Below are 20,893 nucleotides of genomic sequence, written 5' to 3' on the forward strand. Positions count from 1 at the left end.
TTCTGCATGGGTGAGCGGTTGGCTAGAGAGGAAAAGGAGGGAATTTTTGCATAACTTTGGATGAATAATGCAAATACTATTTACGTATTCATATCTATTTATCATTATTCACATACAACTCTACATATACATGTATATATCGAAAGATCCGATGTAACGAATCGAAATTAAACATTATGCATTAAACTATTCAATTTATATTTATATGCTTTATACATCATTATCTTTACATATACATATATATAGTATGTATGCGTAGCACTCTATTTTATTCATAAATTGTGCTACAGACCTTTTGCGTTTGCAACTAGTTCTAAAAAAAAAACTTAATGAACAACATATATATATATTCATTGATTATCAGTAATCAATACATATCAGTATATATACAAATATACACACATACATATACATATATGTATGTGTCTATACGTATACATATAAACATATGCATTTGTTAAGCAATCACATTATTTATTCGTATTTAAAATTAAAATTATGAACGATTATTGGATGAATATTTTCGTTTTCGTTTTAGCATCCAATTTGACGAGGTGTGTGTGTGTGTTTGTGTGTGTGTGTGTGGGTGTATCAAAATTAAAAGGAATCTCATTTCAAGGCCATTGCTTCATTGCCTGAGTTCGGTGTCGCAACACAAAAGAAAGTTAACAAAAGCAAAATTAGATTCTTTCTCAATTTCTTTTTCAACTTCTTTTCTTCTTCAATTTATACCAATTAAATGAAAACTAAAATTTCTTCTTCTTCTCTTCTTCGCGTGCTTCACAAATACCTAGCCAAGACCCAAATCTCATATATATATTTTGATCCATCTCATTATGTTTTCTTAATCTTCCAGTTGAATCTCAATTCTTGGGCTCTGGCGGAGTGGGCACACGCTTGATATTCATGCTGAAGAACTTTGACTTGACCTGATCAATGGTGTAGTCCACCTCGATGGCCGGATAGCTGGACTGCTGGGGAAAATGCCAATTAGTATTGTTGACCGATTGATTGTGATCATTATTAATTTCACTTACGTTCTGTGTGATGTTCTGACCGCGCAGCTGCTGCCAGTTTTCTAGAATGTGAGCATATCGCAAATACTTCTCAAACTCGTGTAAGGTCTCATAGACATGGCACAGGCCCAAATAGTCATACTCCAGCCCGGAATAGGTGCGTCCGAACAAACGCAAACCTGTTGACGGAACGAACATTAGAGCAAGAGACGAGGAGAAACAACAACAGTTATGCTCACTTATGTCGATGCTGCGCAAATATAAGTCCTCAGCCTGACGGAATTTCTTCATTTGATAATTGTAGAGCGATGCAAGATGGCCAATGGATAGGCCCACCTCGTAGTCATACGGACCGAGCAGATCCGTCTTAATTCTGATCGCCTTTTGATGCATACGCTCCGCCTCCTCGAAGCGATTCATTGTTTGATAGAGCCGCCCCAGATTTCCATAGTGCTTGGCCGTCTGCACATTCACCTCGCCGAACACCTCCAGCGACAATTGCAATGCGAAATTGTGCAACTCCTCCGATTGCAGCAGCAGACCCTCCTCATCCATGCCGTCGGCAATTTTGTCCAATGCAATCTCCTCCAGCAGCAGCGCCTTCACGCGCTTGGCTGAGGCCAGCATTAAGTGATTGCTGGGCACCAGATTCTTCATGATCTTAACCGCCTCATCGACGTGCTCCTGGGCACAGCTAAAGTCACCGGTACTATACTCATGGACATAGTAGGCATACGACAGATCCTCATGGGCAATGGCCACATGGAAGTTCATGTTGCCAAAGATGCCGCGGCGCACGGCGAGCGCCTCCTTGTAAATGTTAACCGATTGGAATACCGAATCCACATTCAGCAAAAAGAAACCGTAATCCAGCAGTGCATCGCCGTATTTCTGATGATTGGGGCCAAAGTGTTCACTGTTGCGAGGGCGAAAGAGAGCGCATGAGAGATGTGAAAGCGAGCGAGACAGAGATACTGCCGATTGACATGACATATTTCATTCGGTTTCACTTACCGAGCCCGCCGCACCGCCTGACAGATGAGCAAATTGGCCCGCGCAAAGTCGCGCTTCACCACGCACGCCTTGGCCGCCTGTCGCAGCACATCGATCGCCACACTGCGAAGCGAATGCGATTGAATGAAATTAGCTCAAGTAAGTCTGGCACATGTTCAACTCTCCACAGACATGCATATACTTACCGTGTGGGCGCTGAGGCCTCCAAGTGGCGCATGGCCTGCACGCTCCACATGTGACTGTTGTTGTACTCGTTGCGCGCAAAGTACATGGACGAGATTTGGGTGTAGGCCATCGCAACTAGCGGCGCCGGCACCGAGTCAGTCAGCAGGCCGTTTAGCTCCATCAGCTCGGCGTATGTCTTCTGGGCGAGCTTGAAGTTGCAATGTGAAGACTCTGCGTAGAGCAGGCTGCAAGAGTTGACGGGATATATCGAATGAATCGAAGTTTTTGGTATTGCCCATGCGTTGACATCGCTTACCGCTGCAGGCAATCGAGACGCGTGATTATGCCATCCTGAAACGTCTGCATTCTCTTCAGTCTTTCGTTGAGACAGGAGAGCACCGCAATGCTCTCCTGCATCCAGCCCGCCTCGGAGAGGAAGCTGCCCAAGCGCAGGCCCAAATCGATGGCCCCGACATCCTCATCGGGCAATTCGTCCATGGTCAAGGCTCCGGCTTCGGCCACTGCTTGATCCTCTTTAGGCGTCATGCAATTCAGGCAACTGGCTGCAACAGCAACTACGTCCATTGTGGCAGTGGTTTCGGCTCCACCTACAGCTGCATCTGTAGCTGGAGCAGCAGTGCCCGTTTCGGCTGGTTTAGCTTCAGCCAATTCACTCTCGTCTGTTCCCATATCGGGCGGCGCAAAGCGACCCACATAGGCATCGCTGAGGCGTCGCGGCAGCGCCTTGTTGCTGGCCATCAGAGCTGCCACAATGCGCAGCAGCTTGCCGCGGGCCGATGTGTAGCGGACCAGACGACGGAATATATCTAGATGAGACAGCTCTTCCAATAGTGTGTCCTTAAGGTCAGCTTGCTGGGACATCTACAAGACAAATAAGTTGAGTTGAATTAGATCAAATTCCTACTATGATTAAGAAGAGCTTCTTGATAAGCTCAAAGCTCTGTTCGCATAAGTTATAGCCCAAGAATCTATCCATAGCTTACTTAAAGCTCTTGCCCCAAATTAATCTCGCAAAGTCTTGAATGTAGGCCTTTTATAGGTCCTACCTCAAGCCCAACACTTTCTTCGTAAATTGAGAACCATTATAAACAGCTCTATATAATAGCGGAATAAACAGTTTCATATTTCATAAACTTTTTTATTTGCTGTTATCTGCAAAACAAAAAAAAAAAAGCTTCCCATTCAACAGCTGCTGAACACTGGCTCTATCATGATCATGGAAAAAACCAACAAACAGAACTTTGTCAACAACGATTAAAGAGGCACAGCAATGGAGTAGTAAACGTAAAGTTCGATAGAGAATACCTAGAAATTTGGCCAAAGCGTGGAATGGAATTCGTGTCAACATATTGATTTTGTGGAGCTCGCTGTTGATCAAAACAATCAATTAGTGGAGCATCCGCCAGTGTGGTAAAACAGTGAGCGAATGCTGTCTAGAAGGCAGAGTATAATTAGCACCTACACACACACACACACACACGCACATACACATACATATATATAATATGTATGTATATAGAATAGGCCGTCTTCAATTAAGCACACGTGTCTTGATGGTTAACCAATAATATGAACAACTAAGGCATTACGCAACACTGGCCTCAGATCCAATGATTGGAGTAAGATCTTTGAGCCGAGTTCAATGGCTGCCGCCTTGGCTTGGAAGGATGAACGTTCGACGAAAGGCCACACCGACAAAGCGAATGCGCTATTTTTAGTCAACAATAATAACAACAACAACAACAGCAGCAGCATCAGTTGATTATTGAGGTTGTTGTTGTTGTTGATGTCGCTACTCATAATTTATATTGTAATTGCAGAGCTCTCTTATGAAAGGCAATTTCTCATTTAAGAATTGACGTCTGTGTGCGTGAGTTTCTTGAGAGGCATGTGGGCAATGGCGAAGTTTGCATGCCCTAACGCTGGGCATAATGTTGTTTAGATTGAGATATAGCGTATAAATAGAAGTTATTAAAGATATCATATCGCACACCTACGTCAATGATATCTGCTGCCATGTGGTTTTTGACATTTAAATACAAGCACACGCACATACACGCACACAGCCAGCTGTGCGCACTATTAGACCAGAAGCTTCTATAGGTAAACATAAACAGTGGAGAGCTTTACGTTTCGCACGAGCTTTTCCTGCATGTGTACGCGTGCTGCGTATGCGTTTGTTTAATTCAAACAAATCAGCTTCCGCCAACTGTAAACCAAAACAAAAACAAAATGCGTCATTTGTTGTCCTACTGCCATTATGCAGAAATACACACAAATGTGTGCGTGCGTGTGTGCGCGCGCGCTTGTGTTTACGTACAGCAAATGCATGTCAGCTAACTGTAAACAAAACAGAGTGAGATATTGTCATACAATTCGTACGGTCCTGCTGCGAATTAGCTTTACAATAGAAGCGCAAAAATGCCGTAACAGCGCCGCAATAGTCATTGCTCGCACGCGCACAAGGGCAAATAGATATGAATCAGTGTGTGTGCCTGTGTGTGTCACAGCTGATTTTCTCATTCGCTTGCTTACAGCCTCTGGCTCTGCCACTACGTTTTCCTTTGCCTTGCTGCATTTTTTCATTTCTTTTTTTTCAGAACTCGCCAACGATAACATGCGAAAGAACTTACCAGCTCGTAAACATCGATCAGCAGATTGTCCGGTAGCTCTGGCAGCTTGCTGATGCGCTCCAGCGTCGGCACTTTACAGTCCAGGCGGTTGACAACGGCCATCAATGACAGATCGTACAGGGGGTCGGGACTGTTGTTGTTGCTCTGGCCGGAGGCCATTTTGCTTGATTCTGTTTCCTCTTGTTTGTCTTTGTTAATATGATGTCTTCGGAGTGTGTGCTTGTGGGTGTGTATGTGTGTGTATGTGTTTGTTTTTACGTTTTTTTTTTCTACTTGTAACTTGATATTGCTACTCCGTTTGTTTATGTGGTTCACTTTAATTTATAGTAGTACAAAAGCTTACAATAACACAAACAAAAACAAAAACAAAAAAAACGCGGGTTGTAGCGAGGTGTTGGACCTATACGAAACGCGCGCAAAAATATATAAAATTTTCATTAACAAGAAATTTAATTAAACATATTATGTTTTTGGCCCACATGGCCCGTCGAGAGCGAAAATATGTGTATGTAACTGTGAATGGCTTGCAATGTTAACATTAACAGAACAAAAACAACAACAGTCAAAGTTACAAAACAAAAACAAAATAACAGCAACTGTCACTTGCGCTAACTTCACTTTCTATGAGACGTTCTTCGTTTTTCCTTTTCCTTTTTTTTTATTTGTGTTGTTGCCCAGCGGGCAATTTCACTACTGCTGCTGCTGCTGGTGCTGCTGAGACGAGTTGCTCTTTGTTACACACTCACACTCTTACTCATATACAGACACACGCACATGCACACAATCGAACACGCACGTACGTACACGCACAGCGCCAGCAAGCCCAAAAAACTTGCTGAATTTGATTTGATTTCTTGTTTTTCAATATTTGTGCACTTACACAATATTATGTGCATTTAACTGCGTCTTCTGCATGTGCCAAATATTCGCACGTCTTACTGCTCGTTTGATATACTGCATGAACCGTTCGCAGCTACTCAATTGAACTTCTTATTTTATGCTTCGATTTTATGCCAAAATATACAAAAAAATTTTAATATTTGGCTGGAGGATGAGAGCAGCGACATCACCAATCGCCAACTTACCAAAACTGCCAACTTATCGATACATTTTGCTAACATCACGCGGCCAAACAATAACAGGCTCGATTTCATGCGTTAACATGCGCAGTTTTGCGTTAACAGCATGATAACGGTGGGATTTAAATCGAATTTCGAATACAACTTTCGATAGAAATGCAATTTGTTTTTTTTTTTTTTGTATAGTTTTGGAATTTAAGCTGTAATGCCAGTCTCATGTTTTATTGATAAACTTCATAATTTGGATATTGCTGCTAAATAATTCGGATATACTGAAGGAGTAGAATTAATTGAAACAGCCTAATCGTTTTCGATAGGCAATCTCTCCATCTATGTATGTATGTATTTTGTTTAATTTGTGCATTCCAAATATTAGGCGTTTGACTCTCTCCGGCCTGCCTGCGATTGCCTGATTGCCGCATTGTCCGCTTGCGGTTTGGTTATCTCAGAACAGGTCAAATGAATCGTCTTCAACCTCAACGATCCCAAAGTCGTTGGTGCTGCCAAACATCCACCAATGGCGCAATATGTTGCGAATGAGCAGAAAGCGAGTCGTCACGAATTCAAAGAAATGAAAGAATAGGGCGCTGGATGTGAGCAGTGCACAGGATGCGACAAACACCTCCTGTACCGTTAGCTGCTCGGTGCTGCCCTGATTCAAATTATCCATGCAATGTAGCACCTGTACACAAGTAAAGAATCGCAGGTAAGCCTCGATCGTTCCCACAACCAATTGGCGTCCAATTAGATGCCATTGTCTGCACTCGCTCACCTGCTGCAGTATGACATGGGCGAGCGGCATTAGCGAGGCACTGAACAGCACGTGCTTTACAATCATGCCACAGCAGCGACCGCAGCAGAATGCGCGTATCATTTGCTTTAGGCTCGCCCGCTCCGCAGTTATATTGTATGGCGCATGACAGATCTCGCATCGATTATCGCGACGATGCATGATCCAGCGTTTCAAGCACTTCAAATGTATGTAGCCCTGGTTACAAAGGACGGTGAGGTAGTAGGTTAAACAATGTAACAATGTAATGTAATTTCAAGCAACTAAAATTCTATATTCCTACATGTCTTTACCTCTCATTTCTCCTTACTTTCCCCCTCTTTTTCTAATTTTCCATTATTCTTATACATCTTATACAATTAGTAACCACATTTATATCCCTCTCTCCATTCCCTACACTCCATTCGCTAATATTATCTCACACCTACTCTGTGCTCCTCCTTCGTGAGCTTACTGTCCTTGCCTTACCCGTCATTGCTCTCTCTCTCTCTCATTTCTCTCGTTCGTAGCTCTCTGTCATCTTTAGCATTTCTACTTCCCCTTTCTCTTCTCTTTACTTGAGCTTCCCTGCTGTCTTAAATTTCCTCTTCTAATTCAGATGGGAATCTTCGTACTTTTCCGTCTAACCTCGCTAGCTTCGCTGCCCTCGTACCATATTCTGACTCAATTTCCCTCCCTTCTCTCAGCTTTCCTCTTATCGCTTTTCATCTCCCCCTCTCTCTCTCACTCTCTCTATCTATTTCAGACAGTCAACTTACCACGCTGCCTTTGCATTTGCATGGACAATTGATAATCTCCATGTCGCTTCGATGCCAGCGACAGATCCGACACGAATTGCCAAATTCATTTGCCGAATGGACGCTCTCCTGGTTCGCCGTACCCGGCCCCGATCCCGCCGGCAGCACGAGCCCCAGCTGCGTGGTCCCGGCACCACCGTCGCTACCGCTACCGCTACCGCCACCGCCACCGTCAACTCCTTCAACACCACCACCACCACCACCGCCCCCCGCTGAGCAGCTGGCAGCGCCGTCACTCTCAACGGCTCCCGATGGCCCCGTCTCAATCGAGGGCATGCTCAACGCTTGGGGCGTGGCGGCGTTAGCCACAACGCTATTCAATAGCCGTAAAGCAGTTGCCTCCGATAGCGGTGGCTGCTGCTGAGGCTGCTCGGGCTGCTCCTGCTGCTGCTGCTCCTCGTGCTGCTGTGACATTTCGTCTCTGGCCCCCCGTCAATCAATGCGCAACAGACACCGCTGCCCTCTGCAGTTACCCTGGCTGGGGTTAGGCAATCGCGTTTGTTGTGTGGGTTTGGTGTGGGTTTATGTAAAGACTTTATGTGCGAGTAACGAACTAAATTTTGATGCACGAATTTCACACGTAATTTTGTTTGGACATTTTACACAAAACTTAACGCTCGACCTTCACAGCATGTCTGAGCCTCAATTCGACAGCCTTCGCCCATAAATTCAATCTGACAGCCAACTGCAGGCCAACTCTGTCTACATCCATTACCTGTTGTGAATGGCATTAACTCAGATTGTCATAGATTTCTATTCGAGCCTATCTCAAATTTTGATTGTAAATTTAATCATATATCTAATGATATTGCTATCAAATCTGAAGTTCTATTTTATTAGGCACAAAATACAAACTATGTGGTTTCTTCAACATATATTCCATACGTTTTCTCTTATTTTTTATCAAATAATTTGACATATGCATAATCATAACCTCAATAATTTGCCAAAAGCTCAATAATTCCGCATGCATTTTACGCAATCATTAATAATTACGCTTATTATTTGCCATAACCTCACACAGTACTTATATTAATCACCATAACTTCAATAATAATTTTTATTATTCAACATAACCTCACTAATCAGCTATGCTTCTCACCATAATCGCACTATTTATGAATATATACTTACTCATCGAGTCAATCAATCATCAATGGCTTACCACAAAGCTCACAAGTTACGGAGCTTTTTTCCTTCAACATCTCCAAGTAAGCATATTATTTAATCACACAAAGATTACTTTAATTTTCGAATAAGTCATTATTCTCTTCGTTTAAGCACAATTAACAGTTAAAATTGTTTCGCTTAACCTCACTTGAGCCATCATAACCTCAAAAGACTGTATGCTTGGATCATAACCTCAGGAATTACTCATGTTGGGACTGCTTGGATTACCTGGTATGCCAAGGAGCCAAGCGGCTGTCAGACTATGCATCTGCTTATTTCCGTTTGTAGCCGCTGTTACTTATCTTCACTGCCCATCCTTCCCACTTTCATTTTCTCATTCTCTCCCTTGACACCGTTTCGTTCTTTCTTCGATCATCCTCACAAAATAAAACACACATTCGAAAATTTCTTTTTTTGTTGTTTATTCTTGTTCTTTTTGTTGTTGTTGTTCAATGTTAATATTAGCTGTAGATACAGTTTATGTTTAAATTATATGTTTACGCTGATATCGCTTGCCGCTGTTGCGAGTTAGTAAATAGTTCGTAAAGTGTCCACGATCACCCAAGGTTTGGGTCGTAGTATATATGTATATATATATATATATATAAAAAAAAATGTTTTCAAAATTTTTGCAAATTTTCTCGTATTGTTCAGCGGGTGTTAGTATCCATAATATTTTTCTTCTTTCTCCTCTTTCTTTATATAATTAATATTATGACAAAAAATTCAACAATTATTGCATAAGTTTTGTTTTCAATAACAAATAATAATAATAATTATAATAATAATAATAGTAATCAAAAATTCAATGGAAAAAAAAAAGATCAAATAAAAAGAAAAAAAAACACAAAAAACGTACAAATGTCCTTTTGCTGCTGTTCAATGCGACGAGCCTGCCATTTGTGTTAGTATATATGTATATATAGGGGTATTCCTGTTATTATATGTATATAGGGTGCGAAATGTCAATTAAATGTTGTTTACAATAATCAAATTTGCATTTGCTTTTGCTTTTGGGTTAAATTGTGGCTTAAATTTAATGAATAGTTGGTTTGCCCTTTAGCTGCTGTTGTTGCTGTTGCTGCTGCTGCTGCGGCTGCTGCTATTGTTGTTGCTTGTTGGTTTTACTGGCAATTGCGAAAACGACGATAGATGCTCTGCACATAAACAAAGACACATTTCCAGTCGGGTCGACTCATCTGAACCATATCTTCCACATCTAGCAGAGGAGCAATGCCAGCTTTTTCGCTGTAACAGAGATGCCCAGAGATAGATATACATACATATATCGATAACAATTAACAGAAGCTCGAAGCTGCTGCAGGGCATCTGTGGATACTTACTCAGCCACGCTAAAGGCCAGCTCAAAGTTGTGTTTGCGAGTTTGTTTGGTTAGTTGACTGTAGTCAAATGCATCTGGCAAGAAATGATGTATCAGCGCACAAAAGGCCAAGCCGTCGGACCAGCTCGAGCTAAAGTTGCTTATTTGGACGTTCTGTGAATAATAAATGTCAATTACGATCAGTATGCGAGATATTTAACTTCATTTTTAGCTAGAGCAGGCAGAGCAGCTTTAAACTTTAATATTTATGTTTTATTATTATTATTATTATCAGCAGCAGCAGCAGCAGCAATTAAGCAAATAGTTGTTGTAAGCTCCAGCCCCAAAAAGCAGCAACGACAACGACAACAACAACAGCAACAATTAAGTTAAATAATAATAAGAATAAGAATAATAATTATAATATAAGCAGGTAGTAACGGTAGTAACGTTTACAGTTACTTTAATGTCAAGGAGTTAAGAGTTGCGCCTCTGCTTTTTGAACGCTGCGTCCTCTTTCACTTCATATTCGCCAAGCCGGCGGCGACGGCGAAGTTTACCGCTGCTGTATGTACTCGTGTGTGTGTGTGTATATGTGTTTTGTGTGTATGTGTGTATGCGTGTGTATCATAGATGAGTGGCGCTCAGCAGCTCAGCCAGCGTTCAAGCATTGTTAAGTTTTTGTATTTGCGCTTTTCTTGTATCTAGTTTTTTTTCATATTATTTGTATTTGGTATTTTTTTAGGTTATTTGATTTAGCGATTAGCGTTTTTGTGTTAACATTATTTGCAATATATATCTAAATGAAAACGAACGGCGGTAAATAACAAATACAAAAACAACAAAAATATCAAGTAAATCAAGATGCAAAAAAAAAAAAAATAATAAGAAAAGGTAACAAAAATAACGAGCTATTTTAATGGCTGTGGCTTTGCGTTTGCGTTTGGCTGGTTTTATCTTATTGGTATTTTTTTTTTTTATTAAATTTAATTTGTTTTTGTGGTTGTTTTTTTTTTTTTAGGTTTTGGATACCTCATATTCCTGCGTTTTGTGCTGACACCACTGCAGAAGTTGATCCTTGACAGTGGCGGCGCGCGCATTTAATGCCGGATCGGTAAATTTGAAATACGGTTGTGCTGAACCGCCTGGGGTCGTGGGTGTGCTTGTTGTTGGAGATGATCTGAACAAATGAGTCAAGGTTGGAGAAGGGGGCAGACGTTTTAGCGAAACTCACACAATTTGTTTATAATTGTTTGTATCTTAACTTTTTCTTTGTACTTTGGTTTTTTGTTTTGAGGGGGTGTTCGAAGTGTTTAGCTCGTGAGTGTATGTGTCAATGTGCGTGTGTGTGTGTGTGTGTGTGCATGTGTTGGATAGGACTTTGCGGTTAGCAGGAAACACAAATTATTAATATTAATGTTATTACTACACAACGGTACTTTACTGTGTGTATACATATATAAATAAATGTGAGTGTGTGTGTGTGTATTTGGAGCTACAACAGGTGTATAAGGTGGCTGAACAGACGAAGAGTAAGAGAGAGAAAAGGTGGGAGAGAGATAGAGAAAGGGAGCAAAAGAGACAGAGACAATCGAAGTAAGGTGCTGCGAGCGCAAGCCCAATAGGCTATAGCAAGACAGAACAACATACATACACATACATACATAAATACATATGCATGTACATGCTGTAGCAACAATTTACAATTCACCTACAAAAGTAAACCTAGACACAAGTGACATTTAAATGCCGTTAACCATCACCAGAAAATGGGCATAAATATATAAGGCGAAATTAGTGAGTGAGTGAATACGAGTGTGTGTGCGTGTGCGTGTTTGACTCTGTGTGTGTCTCTATTGTGATCCTTCACCATCTAAGTATGTATGTATGTGTGTGTGCAAAAGATATGCAAGCAAAATGTTAGATTAACATTCGAGTTCGAACGCAATGTGGCCAAACGACTCCATAAATTTGCTTTAACATTTTGACGTTTGCATATCTTTTACAATTGGTTCATGTTTATATAAATATAAAATGTGTTATTATTTTGTAAAATATTCAATAATTGAAATTTTTAACTTACTTTTGAGCCTGCTGCTGCTGGGCAGCTTTATCGAGCTGCTTGAATTTGGCCAGCGGCGAGATGTTCTTGTTGTTGGCAGCGCTGCCGCTCACAGTGCGTGTGGTAACTGAAAGTTGGGTTTTTTTTGGGCAATTTTAGTATATGTTTGGTATGCTATCGATATATCGGCTATGGAATTACCTTTTGTTGTTGTTGTGGTGACAATTGCGCCGCCATCTTTTGATTTTGTCTCGGTGCGTTCGCTGGTCGTTGAGCTTTGTTGCTTGTGTTGTGCTGCATGGCGAAAGGTGTTTGTTTGAGAGGCAAGTTGCGAAATAGAAGAACAGATAATTACAGCAATAAGTCAATGGGCATGCACACACAATAAATACAAATCAACAGCAATTAAGTGAGTTTAAAAAAAGAGTTATTGAAAAAATGTTTGAAGAGAAAAAATTGTGTTAGTTTAATAATATTATTTATGTACGATTTTTTTTACATATTTAAAAATATTTTCAATTTTTTGTATCTTGACTAGTCTAAGAGCAGGCAACAATATATATGCGACACACGAAACGAAACACGTAGAAAATTAGCAAAAATTTCAAATACATATTTTTTTTTAATTTTTTAGTCAGCGGCCAGACGATGTGAAGAGTAAAATAAAACAAAAATTGGCATTAGAATTCTTGCAGCAAAGAAACACGCGCACGATCGGCTGTTCCATGCCGCGCGTTCCATCAAAAACAACAACAATTATACACAACGAATAGAAACAAAACGGAAAATGATTCGTGGCCGTTGGCGATTTGGTGGTTGGTGTCTGATGGTGGAGTCGCTGGTGGTGCTGCGGCTACTGCTGCTGCTGGTGGTGCTGTGTGGTTGCAGCGATCGCAGAACTCAATAAACTTAGGAGCTACAACATGCAAATATACTCTTTATATACAAAATACAAATAAACGAACCAACATGCGAGTAAACAAATGGAATGGAACAAAAATATATCTAGAGCCAGCACAGCTAACTGGGCAGCTAATCATTAAACAAAATATTTAGATATATTTATGATGGATGAAACGATAAATAAGAACGCTATAGAAGGTGGGTGGACGGGAATAAAAATATATATACAGAAAGAGAACTAAGTGAGAGAGAGAGAGAGAGAGAGAGAGAGATAGTGGAGGAACAACATGGGATTCTTGTGTGTGTATGTGTGTGTGTGTGTGTGTGTATGTATGTGTATGTATATTGTTTGTAACCAACCAGCCAACGGAACGAAACGTAACGGAATGAAACGGAAATAAAACGTTTAAAGCGCTAGATAACTTTTGTACAGTTGTGTATGCTTTGGGGGCTGGGCTAAGGGGGCAGGCAAAAATGATATATGTATGTATATATATATATATATACATAGATATATTCATGTATATGCAGTTAGGCTGGGCGATATGTAGCAATATATGGTAGTACATGGAACGCGCTGGTAAAAGGAACAACAGCAACAACAACAAGCTGGCAACGCTGTACAGTTGATGTTTGCATATTTTTCACTCACAAATCGTAACGCTTGAAGTCTGTCTTCGGCATTGTAGTGCGGCTTCACGTAAGTATATTTCATATCGATATGTTATCGATACATTTTGTTTTTCACTTGATGGGCATCTAGGCTAAGGGCTTTGACTATGTGTGTAGGTGTGCGTGTGCGTGTGTGTGTGTGCGTGTGCGTGTGTGTGTGATGAAAAGCAAAAGAAAAAAACCCCTGCTGTGGTCCCTCCAGCTAACTCCACAGACTCGTCGCAAATGTGGAAACGAAATGGAATTGAAACATGACTAGAAATGGGCTGGACTGGTACGTTTTGCTTGACTAAGCCTACGCTCAAATTGAACAGTTATCGATAAATGTTAATCAGTACAGTTACAGTCCGACCTACGATGTGCGTCTCTGTATGTGTGTGTGTGTGTGTGTGTGTGTGTGTGTATCGTTTGTTGTGTCCAGTTGCGTCTCGCTGGGTGGCTCAAACTGGAATGGCTGCTGTCTGTGTGTCTGTGTCTGTGTCTCTGTGTGTGTGTGTGTGTTTGTGCGTGTGTCAACTAAGGAAGTTATCGACTTATCGATAAGCGTATCGATCATTGGACAAACGTTGGCATTAAGCGCCCAGAATCAGCTGCTCGAACGCATCCTCCACATTGCTCTCATCCAGCAAATTGAGATGCGCTATGTGCGGCATTGTGGCACTACGACTGAGCCCACCAGCACCAGCTGAGACCGCCGCACCACCACCACGCATCAGACTGAGAGACAGACCCATTCCAGCGGTGGACACATTACCGTTCGAGCTGGAATTTAACGAGCTGAGCGATTTGCGAGCCGCTGACAATTTTTCGCTTGTTTTCGTTCGATTGATGGCGGATTTACGTTGCACGCTGCTCGATGTGGTTGCTGTGGTGCGCAGCTCCTCCAGCTGCGGCGACTTCTGCCCGGAGAAATAGGCCGCAACGGTACGTTGCTTTTCGCCCAGCTGCTCCTTGTTGATGCCCGCCTCGTACAGCTTTGGCACGGACAGCGAGTGCCCGGATTTGGTGCGTCGCAGCTCGCCGGGCGATGTCGGCAACTGTTGCTGTGGCAACGGCGGCAACTGTTGCTGCTGCTGCTGTTGCTGGCATATCTGATGCCACGAATCACATTTGCTCAGCCGATTCATGCGCGAGCCACCGCCATTGAACTGCTGCTGCTGCTGGAACTCCTCCTCCTGCGAGCGCCGGCTGAGCGAACTGAACGCGCTCACATTGTTGAACACAATATTCCGGGGTATTTGATCCTCGGGCGCGGGCTCGGCGGCAGCTCCAACTCCTGCTGTCGGCTGCGGTGTCGCTGGTGTTTCCACAATCACTGGCTTCGTGGTTGTCATGTAGCCGGTGGTGCCGCTGCCGCTGCTGCTGCTGATCTGGCTGATGTGGCTGGTGCTGCTGCTCATGCGCTTGTTCAGCTGCGGACTCTGATACGCGTTGGGCACATAGTGGTGCCGCTGTGGTGGCCCAAATTTCTTCAGCAGCGGCGCATTCTCCTTCGGCAGCGACGACTTCACAATGTCCGGCGTATCCGCGGGCGCCGACGACTTGTACTCGAGCACATTGCCCATGCTCTTGCGTCGCAGCTCGAGCAACTGTTGCTGCTGCTGTTGCTGCTGCAGTTGTTGCTGTTCGCGCAGCAACTGTTGCTGGTGTGTGGTGCTGCTCTGATAGGTGGACTCGCTTATCGTATGACTGCGCACACTCAAACGTGGACGAGCCTGTGGCTGCTGCTGCTGCAGTTGCTGCTTCAGCTGTTGCTGCTGCTGCTGTTGTTGCTGCTGTTGCTGTTGCTGTTGTTGCTGCTGCTGCTGTTGCTGCTTCAGCTGTTGCTGCTGCTGCTGCTGTTGCTGCTGCTGCTGCTGTTGCTGCTGCTGTTGCTGCTTCAGCTGTTGCTGCTGCTGTTGCTGCTGCTGCTGCTGCTGTGGCTTCGGCGCCAACTGTGGCTTGGTGCTGCGATCGACGGGCGGCGGTGGTGTTGGTGGTGCATGCATCGGATTCGCCGTCCAGCTGGTGTGCGGCGAGGTGAGCGATATGTTGCTGCTGGCCGTCGAATGCTCGGAGGTGCGCCTGGAACGTCTTAAGCTCACGCTCGACTCCTGCTCATCGGCGGAGTCCTCCAGCGGATAGGTGACCACATAGCTCGATTGCGTCTCGCCCATGTAGTTGGACTGCGCCGCCAGTGGTGGTGGTGGTGGTGCTGCTGCTCCTGCTGCCTTGACGTACTGCGGCTGGCGATTCGCCTCGTAGCTGCTGAGCTGTGGAAACAGTGGCTCGACCAGCGGTGCCTGGTAGAGGCGTCCGTCCGGCGAGAGGCAGCCGGAGGGCTTGCTAGGCGAACTGGGCGCACTCAGTGGCTGCACCGGCAGCGGTGCACGCGTGCCGCTTGGCTTCAGCTGACTCACACTCTGAGCCGGAATCGCATTCGGATTCGGATTCGGATTCGGTCCACTGCCCAGCTGCTTCATTGTGTAGAGCAGAGATTTGGCCGCACGCGAGTTCCGGCCGTAGACCTCGTCGTCGCTGACGTGGGCGGTGCGTCGTCCGGCCACCGTGACGGCCGTTTGGCTGCGTGGCTTGCGCATCACCTTGATCTCGGCACGATACTCGTGCATATTGTGATCCGAGTCCAAGTCGAGGTCGTCGTCGGTGTTGTCCGTCATGGCGGGCGCCGTCAGGCAGCTGGTGGGGCTGTCCACGGGGCTGGCATAGTCGAAGCGCGTGGGCAAGTAGGTGGGATTCGCATTGGTCAGCACGAGCGGTGCAGCCAGCGGATTCGTCAGCGGCTCCATGGCGCTGCTCAGGCACGGCTGGCTGCGATAATTGGCCAGATTGGTGGCGGTGCGTCGCACGGGCGCATAGTCCGCATACGTAAACGAGATGTTTGTGGGCGGAGGCGGTGCTGGTGCCGCAGCAGCAACATGATTTCTACTCGCATACAGATCCAGCTCCGGCTGCATGGCGTTGGGCAGCGAGGGTCGCTTCTTGAATTCACTCAGCGCTGCTGGCGGCGCCTTCGAACGCAGCGAATTGTGACGCTGCACAAAGACGGCGCTCGGTGGTTGCTGCAGCTGCTGCTGTTGCTGCTGCTGCTGTTCGAGCTGATCGCGCAGCGAACGCTCCTCGAAGTGGTGCGCCTTGCGCTTGAAGTCGCTGTTGTCCACGCGCGGCTTGGCCAGCCAGGGCAGCCCGATGGGCGAGGTGGAGGCGGGCGAGGGCGTGTTGCTGTAGCTGGGACGCGGCTGCAAGTGCTGCTGCGCGCTCTTGCTGGCAGCAACTGTTGCCGCCGGCTGCCAGCTGTTCGGCTTCTGCGCTATGGGCTTGTAGATATTCCCAGCTGGCGGCTGGCCCTGATCGATGGGCCTAAAGACGGATTGGGGCGCGTGTATAAACTGATTCAGGGGCGTATCAGCAGCAGCTGCAGCAGCAATTGTTGCTGCTTGAGCTGCTGCCGCTGCTGCTGCTGCTGCTGCTGCTTGCTGCTGCTCACGTTCTCGGTCGCGTTCACGCTCTCTTTGCTGCTGCATGCGCAGCTCCATTTCCTGCCGCCGCTGCCGCTCCAGCTGCTCCTGCTGCAGTCGCTGGCGCTCCAGTTGCTGCTGTCGCTCCAGCTGTTGCCGCTGCTGCTGCTGCTCGTAGTATTCACGCTCCATGCGCGCGCGCTGCTCACGCTCAAAGCGCGCCTCCTGCTCCAGGCGCAGCTGCCGTTCCAGCTCTTGCCGACGCTGGCGCTCCAGCAGCAACTGTTGCTGCTGCTGTTGCTGCTGCTGCAGCTGTTGTTGCTGCAGTTGCTGCTGCTGTAGTTGCAGCTGCTGCTGCTGCTGCTGCTGCAGTTGCTGCTGTTGGTGGTGGTGGTGATGATGATGGTGATTGGGCGGCTGCGGCGGCTTGCCTTTGGTGGCCGTTGCCGCCGCGCCCGTCTCGAATGTGTGCTTGATGTTGCCGAACTTGTGCGTCCAGTTGGAGACGGAACGCGCGCCCGCCCAGCCGAGGCCGCCCTGGTGGCTCTGCTTGTTGATGAAGGCCAGAAACTTGTGATCGTTCTCGGTCTTGGGCTCGAACGGCGGCACCACGTGCTGCACGCGCCGCTTCACGCTAACCTGGACGGCGCGCTTCAGGCCCGGCAGCTGCTGCTGCTGCTGCAGCTGTTGCTGCTCCAGCTCCGAGTCGCTGTCCCCGTCATAGTTCATCTTCAGCTTGGGTATATCGATGGTATTGGCGCGCTTCATCAGCTGTTTCTTGTTGCTGCTGCTGCCGTTGCCATTGCTGCTGCTGCTGTTGTTGCTGGTGAAGCGCGGCTGGGCTGCCTCGGCGGCTGCATAGCTGGCAAAGCTAACGGCATAGTCGCCCGAGAGCGGACGACGATTGCCATTGGCATTGCCCGGCCTCAGCAACTGCTGCTGCTGCTGCTGCTGCTGCTGCTGCTTGGGCACAAACTGATTGGGCCTGTAGAGCTGCGTGCTCGGCGCCCCGACAATCGCGCTCGAGCTGGCGTTGCGCTCCAGCGGCAGCTGGCTGCTGGCGGGCAGCGGCCGCTGCTGCTCCAGCAGCAGCATGTCCTCCATGTAGCGCCGGGCGTCGGCCAGCTCCTCGCGGCTGACGCCCACCGTGTGCCGATTGTTGCGCTGGCGTCGCTTCGCGAAGCGCTGCCTGCCCGCCGCCTGCTGCTGTTCCGCGTCCGCCTGCCCCGCCAGCCCCGCCTGCCCCTCCCCGTTGTCCGTGGCACTGTTCGCGCTGCTGGCATCGCTCTTGGGCAGCTTCTCGGGCGCACTGAGTCCGCTCTGCAGGCGGGCGATGAGCGCGAGCAGCGCCTGCCGTTGGCTGCCGTCGACGGCCAGCTCCTGGCCCAGCTTCAGGCTGCACTCGAGCCGGGTGAGGGCATCGGTGACCTCGTCGAGCAGGCCGCGGTTCGCGTCGTCGCTGCTGCTGCTGCGCTGCTGCAGCGTGTCGCGCAGTCCCGCCGCCAGCAGGCGCAAATCCTCGCCGCTCTCCGTGCCCGAGTCCTCCTTGGGCGGCACACTCAGCCGTTTCATGCTGCCCGCCTGCTGCAGCTCCTCTTTCGTATCGTTCGCTTGTGTCGTGTCTTTGGTCTGTGCTAACTTTTGGCTACTGCTACTAAGGCTACTCGTATTATTTATCGTTTTCCTACTAACGCTAACGCTATGACTATTTCCTGTCGATGTTTCTATAGCTGCTCCAGCTGCTGACTGTGACTGTGACTGTGACTGTGACTGAGACTGTGACTGTGATTGTGGCTGTGATTGTGGCTGTTTCTGTTGCTGTGGCTCTGGCAGGGACTCACCCTGTGCCCCATCCACTTGCTCCTTGCTGAGCTCAACTTTGGCCAACTTTTGTTCAAGCTCCTTGGTGGACTTTTCCTTTTCCTGCTCCTTCTGCTTCTCTTTCTCCTTATCTTTTTCCTTTTCCTTCTCCTTCTCTAGCTTGTCTTGCTCCGGCTTCTCCTCCTCGTCGCTGCTGTCGTCAGTTACCTCCTCAATTATCTCCTCATATTCGCTGGCGCTGCTCTCTTCCTCAGCTTCTTTGGCCGCGGAATTCTCGCCGCCTGCCTTAACACTTTTTACCTCTACGAAGGTTCGCGCGCGCGCGTTTTATACGAATATATTTGTATGAAAATCAACAGTGTGTGCATGAGTGTGAAAGAGATAGAGGCAGAGATAAATAGAGAGAGAGAGAGAGAGAGAGAGAGATTGATTATGTATATTCATTAAAGAATCAAAACACAACGAGTAACGGCAACGATTGGGCTGGGACACAATAAGCAAGGCGTTCGAAACTGGATAACAGAACTCGATCACGTTCATCTGTGAAGGTGAGCGAGAGAGAGAGAGAGAGAGAGAAATTGGAATTTTGGGAGCATATTTCAGGGCTTTAACTGGGCACCTGGGCGAAGACAAGGCAACAAAAGTTCAAGAACAAACAACAAGAGAACAAAAACAACGAGAAACAACGAGCAAAATGCGCTTGGACGAGTGACACGTGACAGCAAGAGTGAGCAACGAGTGAACGTTGTGACGAGTGAGCTTTTTGAGCGAGTCGATTGATGACGAGTAAGCTTTCGGCGAGTGAACGAGCTCAGCGGACAGAGACGGAGACAGAACGTAGAAAGCTGGAAATGTAACGAGTAAATGTTCTGCGAGGGAGCTCGGCTGGAAAATGTAACGAGTGCGCCTGAACGTGAAACGCTTTCAAATGCAACGAGTGCACAATGCAACGAGTGCACAATGCAACGAGTAAGTATTAAAGAATAATCTTGGATATATCGATTTGACATTGAACGAGTTTAAATGCAACGAGAGCACAATGCAACGAGTATACGTTGAAGCATAATCTGGGATATATCGAGTTGACATTGAACGAGTTCAAATGCAACGAGTAAACGTTGAAGAGTAACGAGAGCAAGCGAATAAAAGCTCAAATACAATGAGAATCGTTGCGACGAGTGAGCGATGCAGAGCAACGAGTAAGCTTGGATATATCGAGTAGTTTTTGCGACGAGAGAACGTTGCGAAATGTTTACTATCCATAGCGAGTAAATGTGTGGCGTAGGCAATCAGCGAGTAGAAGCTACGAATAGTCGCTAAGGAGTAGCGAGTAAGCGCTCAGAGAGTTCACTTGGGATTGGCGAGAAAACATTGAGCGATTAAACGAGCTTAACGAGTGTGAAACAGCTGAACAAATTGAAACAACGAACAAGTGTTGAGAGAGAGAGAGAGAGAGAGTATAACACGGGAAACGAGAACGAGAACGAGAACATTTCAAGAACTGTATTGATGATGATGAGTAGACATAAGACTGGATGAAGAGATGAGTGAGGCATGATGAGAGATGACGAAACGAATTCATTGGCAATACCTGAACTGTTCTCAATGGAATTACTCTAGGCTAGCTACGAGTATGCGCTGTTTTGCATATCTACAAGATACAAATACAGAATCGCAGTCAGAAAGCTAGATAGACGAGGGAGTTGAGGAGTCAAAGAGAGAGAGTGAGAGAGAGAGAGAGTGAGAGAAACCACTTAATAAATAATTGAATATATTTGTTGATCGTTTTTCTTTTTGCCAAAAACTTTTGTGTGTTAGTGCTTGGCATTTGCTGTGGTTAGAGTGAGAGAGCTAGAGAGAGAGAGGGAGAGAGAGCGAGCGTCTGCTGCTGCACTTACCTTCGCGTTCCGCCATAAGTTCGCGTAAACGTGCACGGATCTTGCGACGCTCCTCGTACGTGGACGCCTGCTCCAG

General features: G+C 46.2%; 3 protein-coding genes across 12 annotated transcripts in view; all 3 read right to left on the bottom strand.

Annotated features, from left to right (window-relative positions):
• Window positions 1-677: 677 nt before the first annotated feature.
• Pat1 (Protein interacting with APP tail-1) lies at window positions 678-5,950 on the bottom strand. 4 transcript variants are annotated; one of them, XM_030389287.2, is made up of 8 exons: window positions 5,730-5,950; window positions 4,850-5,249; window positions 2,512-3,077; window positions 2,216-2,440; window positions 2,031-2,132; window positions 1,256-1,932; window positions 1,038-1,195; window positions 678-974 (listed from the first exon to the last, which is right to left on the bottom strand). In XM_030389287.2, the coding sequence occupies exons 2-8, from the start codon at window positions 5,006-5,008 to the stop codon at window positions 864-866; spliced, it is 1,998 nt and encodes a 665-aa protein (XP_030245147.1). In that variant the 5' UTR covers window positions 5,009-5,249; window positions 5,730-5,950; the 3' UTR covers window positions 678-863. The 4 variants fall into 4 exon arrangements, with proteins under 4 accessions (XP_030245147.1, XP_089119991.1, XP_089119992.1 ...); XM_089263865.1 differs by having other exon boundaries at window positions 5,789-5,949; XM_089263866.1 differs by lacking the exon at window positions 4,850-5,249.
• A 164-nt stretch (window positions 5,951-6,114) lies between these two features.
• Window positions 6,115-8,200, bottom strand: LOC115564688 (uncharacterized). Of its 2 annotated transcripts, XM_089263868.1 has the most exons (3): window positions 7,477-8,198; window positions 6,701-6,916; window positions 6,115-6,610 (listed from the first exon to the last, which is right to left on the bottom strand). In XM_089263868.1, the coding sequence occupies exons 1-3, from the start codon at window positions 7,927-7,929 to the stop codon at window positions 6,374-6,376; spliced, it is 906 nt and encodes a 301-aa protein (XP_089119994.1). In that variant the 5' UTR covers window positions 7,930-8,198; the 3' UTR covers window positions 6,115-6,373. The 2 variants fall into 2 exon arrangements, with proteins under 2 accessions (XP_089119994.1, XP_089119993.1); XM_089263867.1 differs by having other exon boundaries at window positions 6,115-6,916; window positions 7,477-8,200.
• An 890-nt stretch (window positions 8,201-9,090) lies between these two features.
• Window positions 9,091-20,893, bottom strand: part of LOC115564686 (smoothelin-like protein 1) — a 51,116-nt gene continuing 39,313 nt past the window's right edge. For 2 of the 6 annotated variants that reach the window (XM_089263862.1, XM_089263864.1), the window contains 6 exons: window positions 20,818-20,893; window positions 12,270-12,362; window positions 12,090-12,195; window positions 11,039-11,186; window positions 10,029-10,180; window positions 9,091-9,933 (listed from right to left, as the gene is read on the bottom strand). In XM_089263862.1, coding sequence (XP_089119988.1) covers window positions 9,810-9,933; window positions 10,029-10,180; window positions 11,039-11,186; window positions 12,090-12,195; window positions 12,270-12,362; window positions 20,818-20,893 — 699 coding nt within the window. In that variant the 3' untranslated portion in view covers window positions 9,091-9,809. Of the gene's footprint in view, window positions 9,934-10,028; window positions 10,181-11,038; window positions 11,187-12,089; window positions 12,196-12,269; window positions 12,363-18,939; window positions 19,222-20,510; window positions 20,571-20,817 lie in introns of those variants that run through there. The other 4 variants (XM_089263861.1, XR_016197343.1, XR_016197344.1 and 1 more) reach the window with 4 other exon arrangements.

This window comes from Drosophila navojoa, chromosome X (genome assembly GCF_054131105.1).
Source record: "Drosophila navojoa isolate 15081-1374.11 chromosome X, UAZ_NAV_1.0, whole genome shotgun sequence".
Classification (NCBI taxonomy): domain Eukaryota; kingdom Metazoa; phylum Arthropoda; class Insecta; order Diptera; family Drosophilidae; genus Drosophila; species Drosophila navojoa.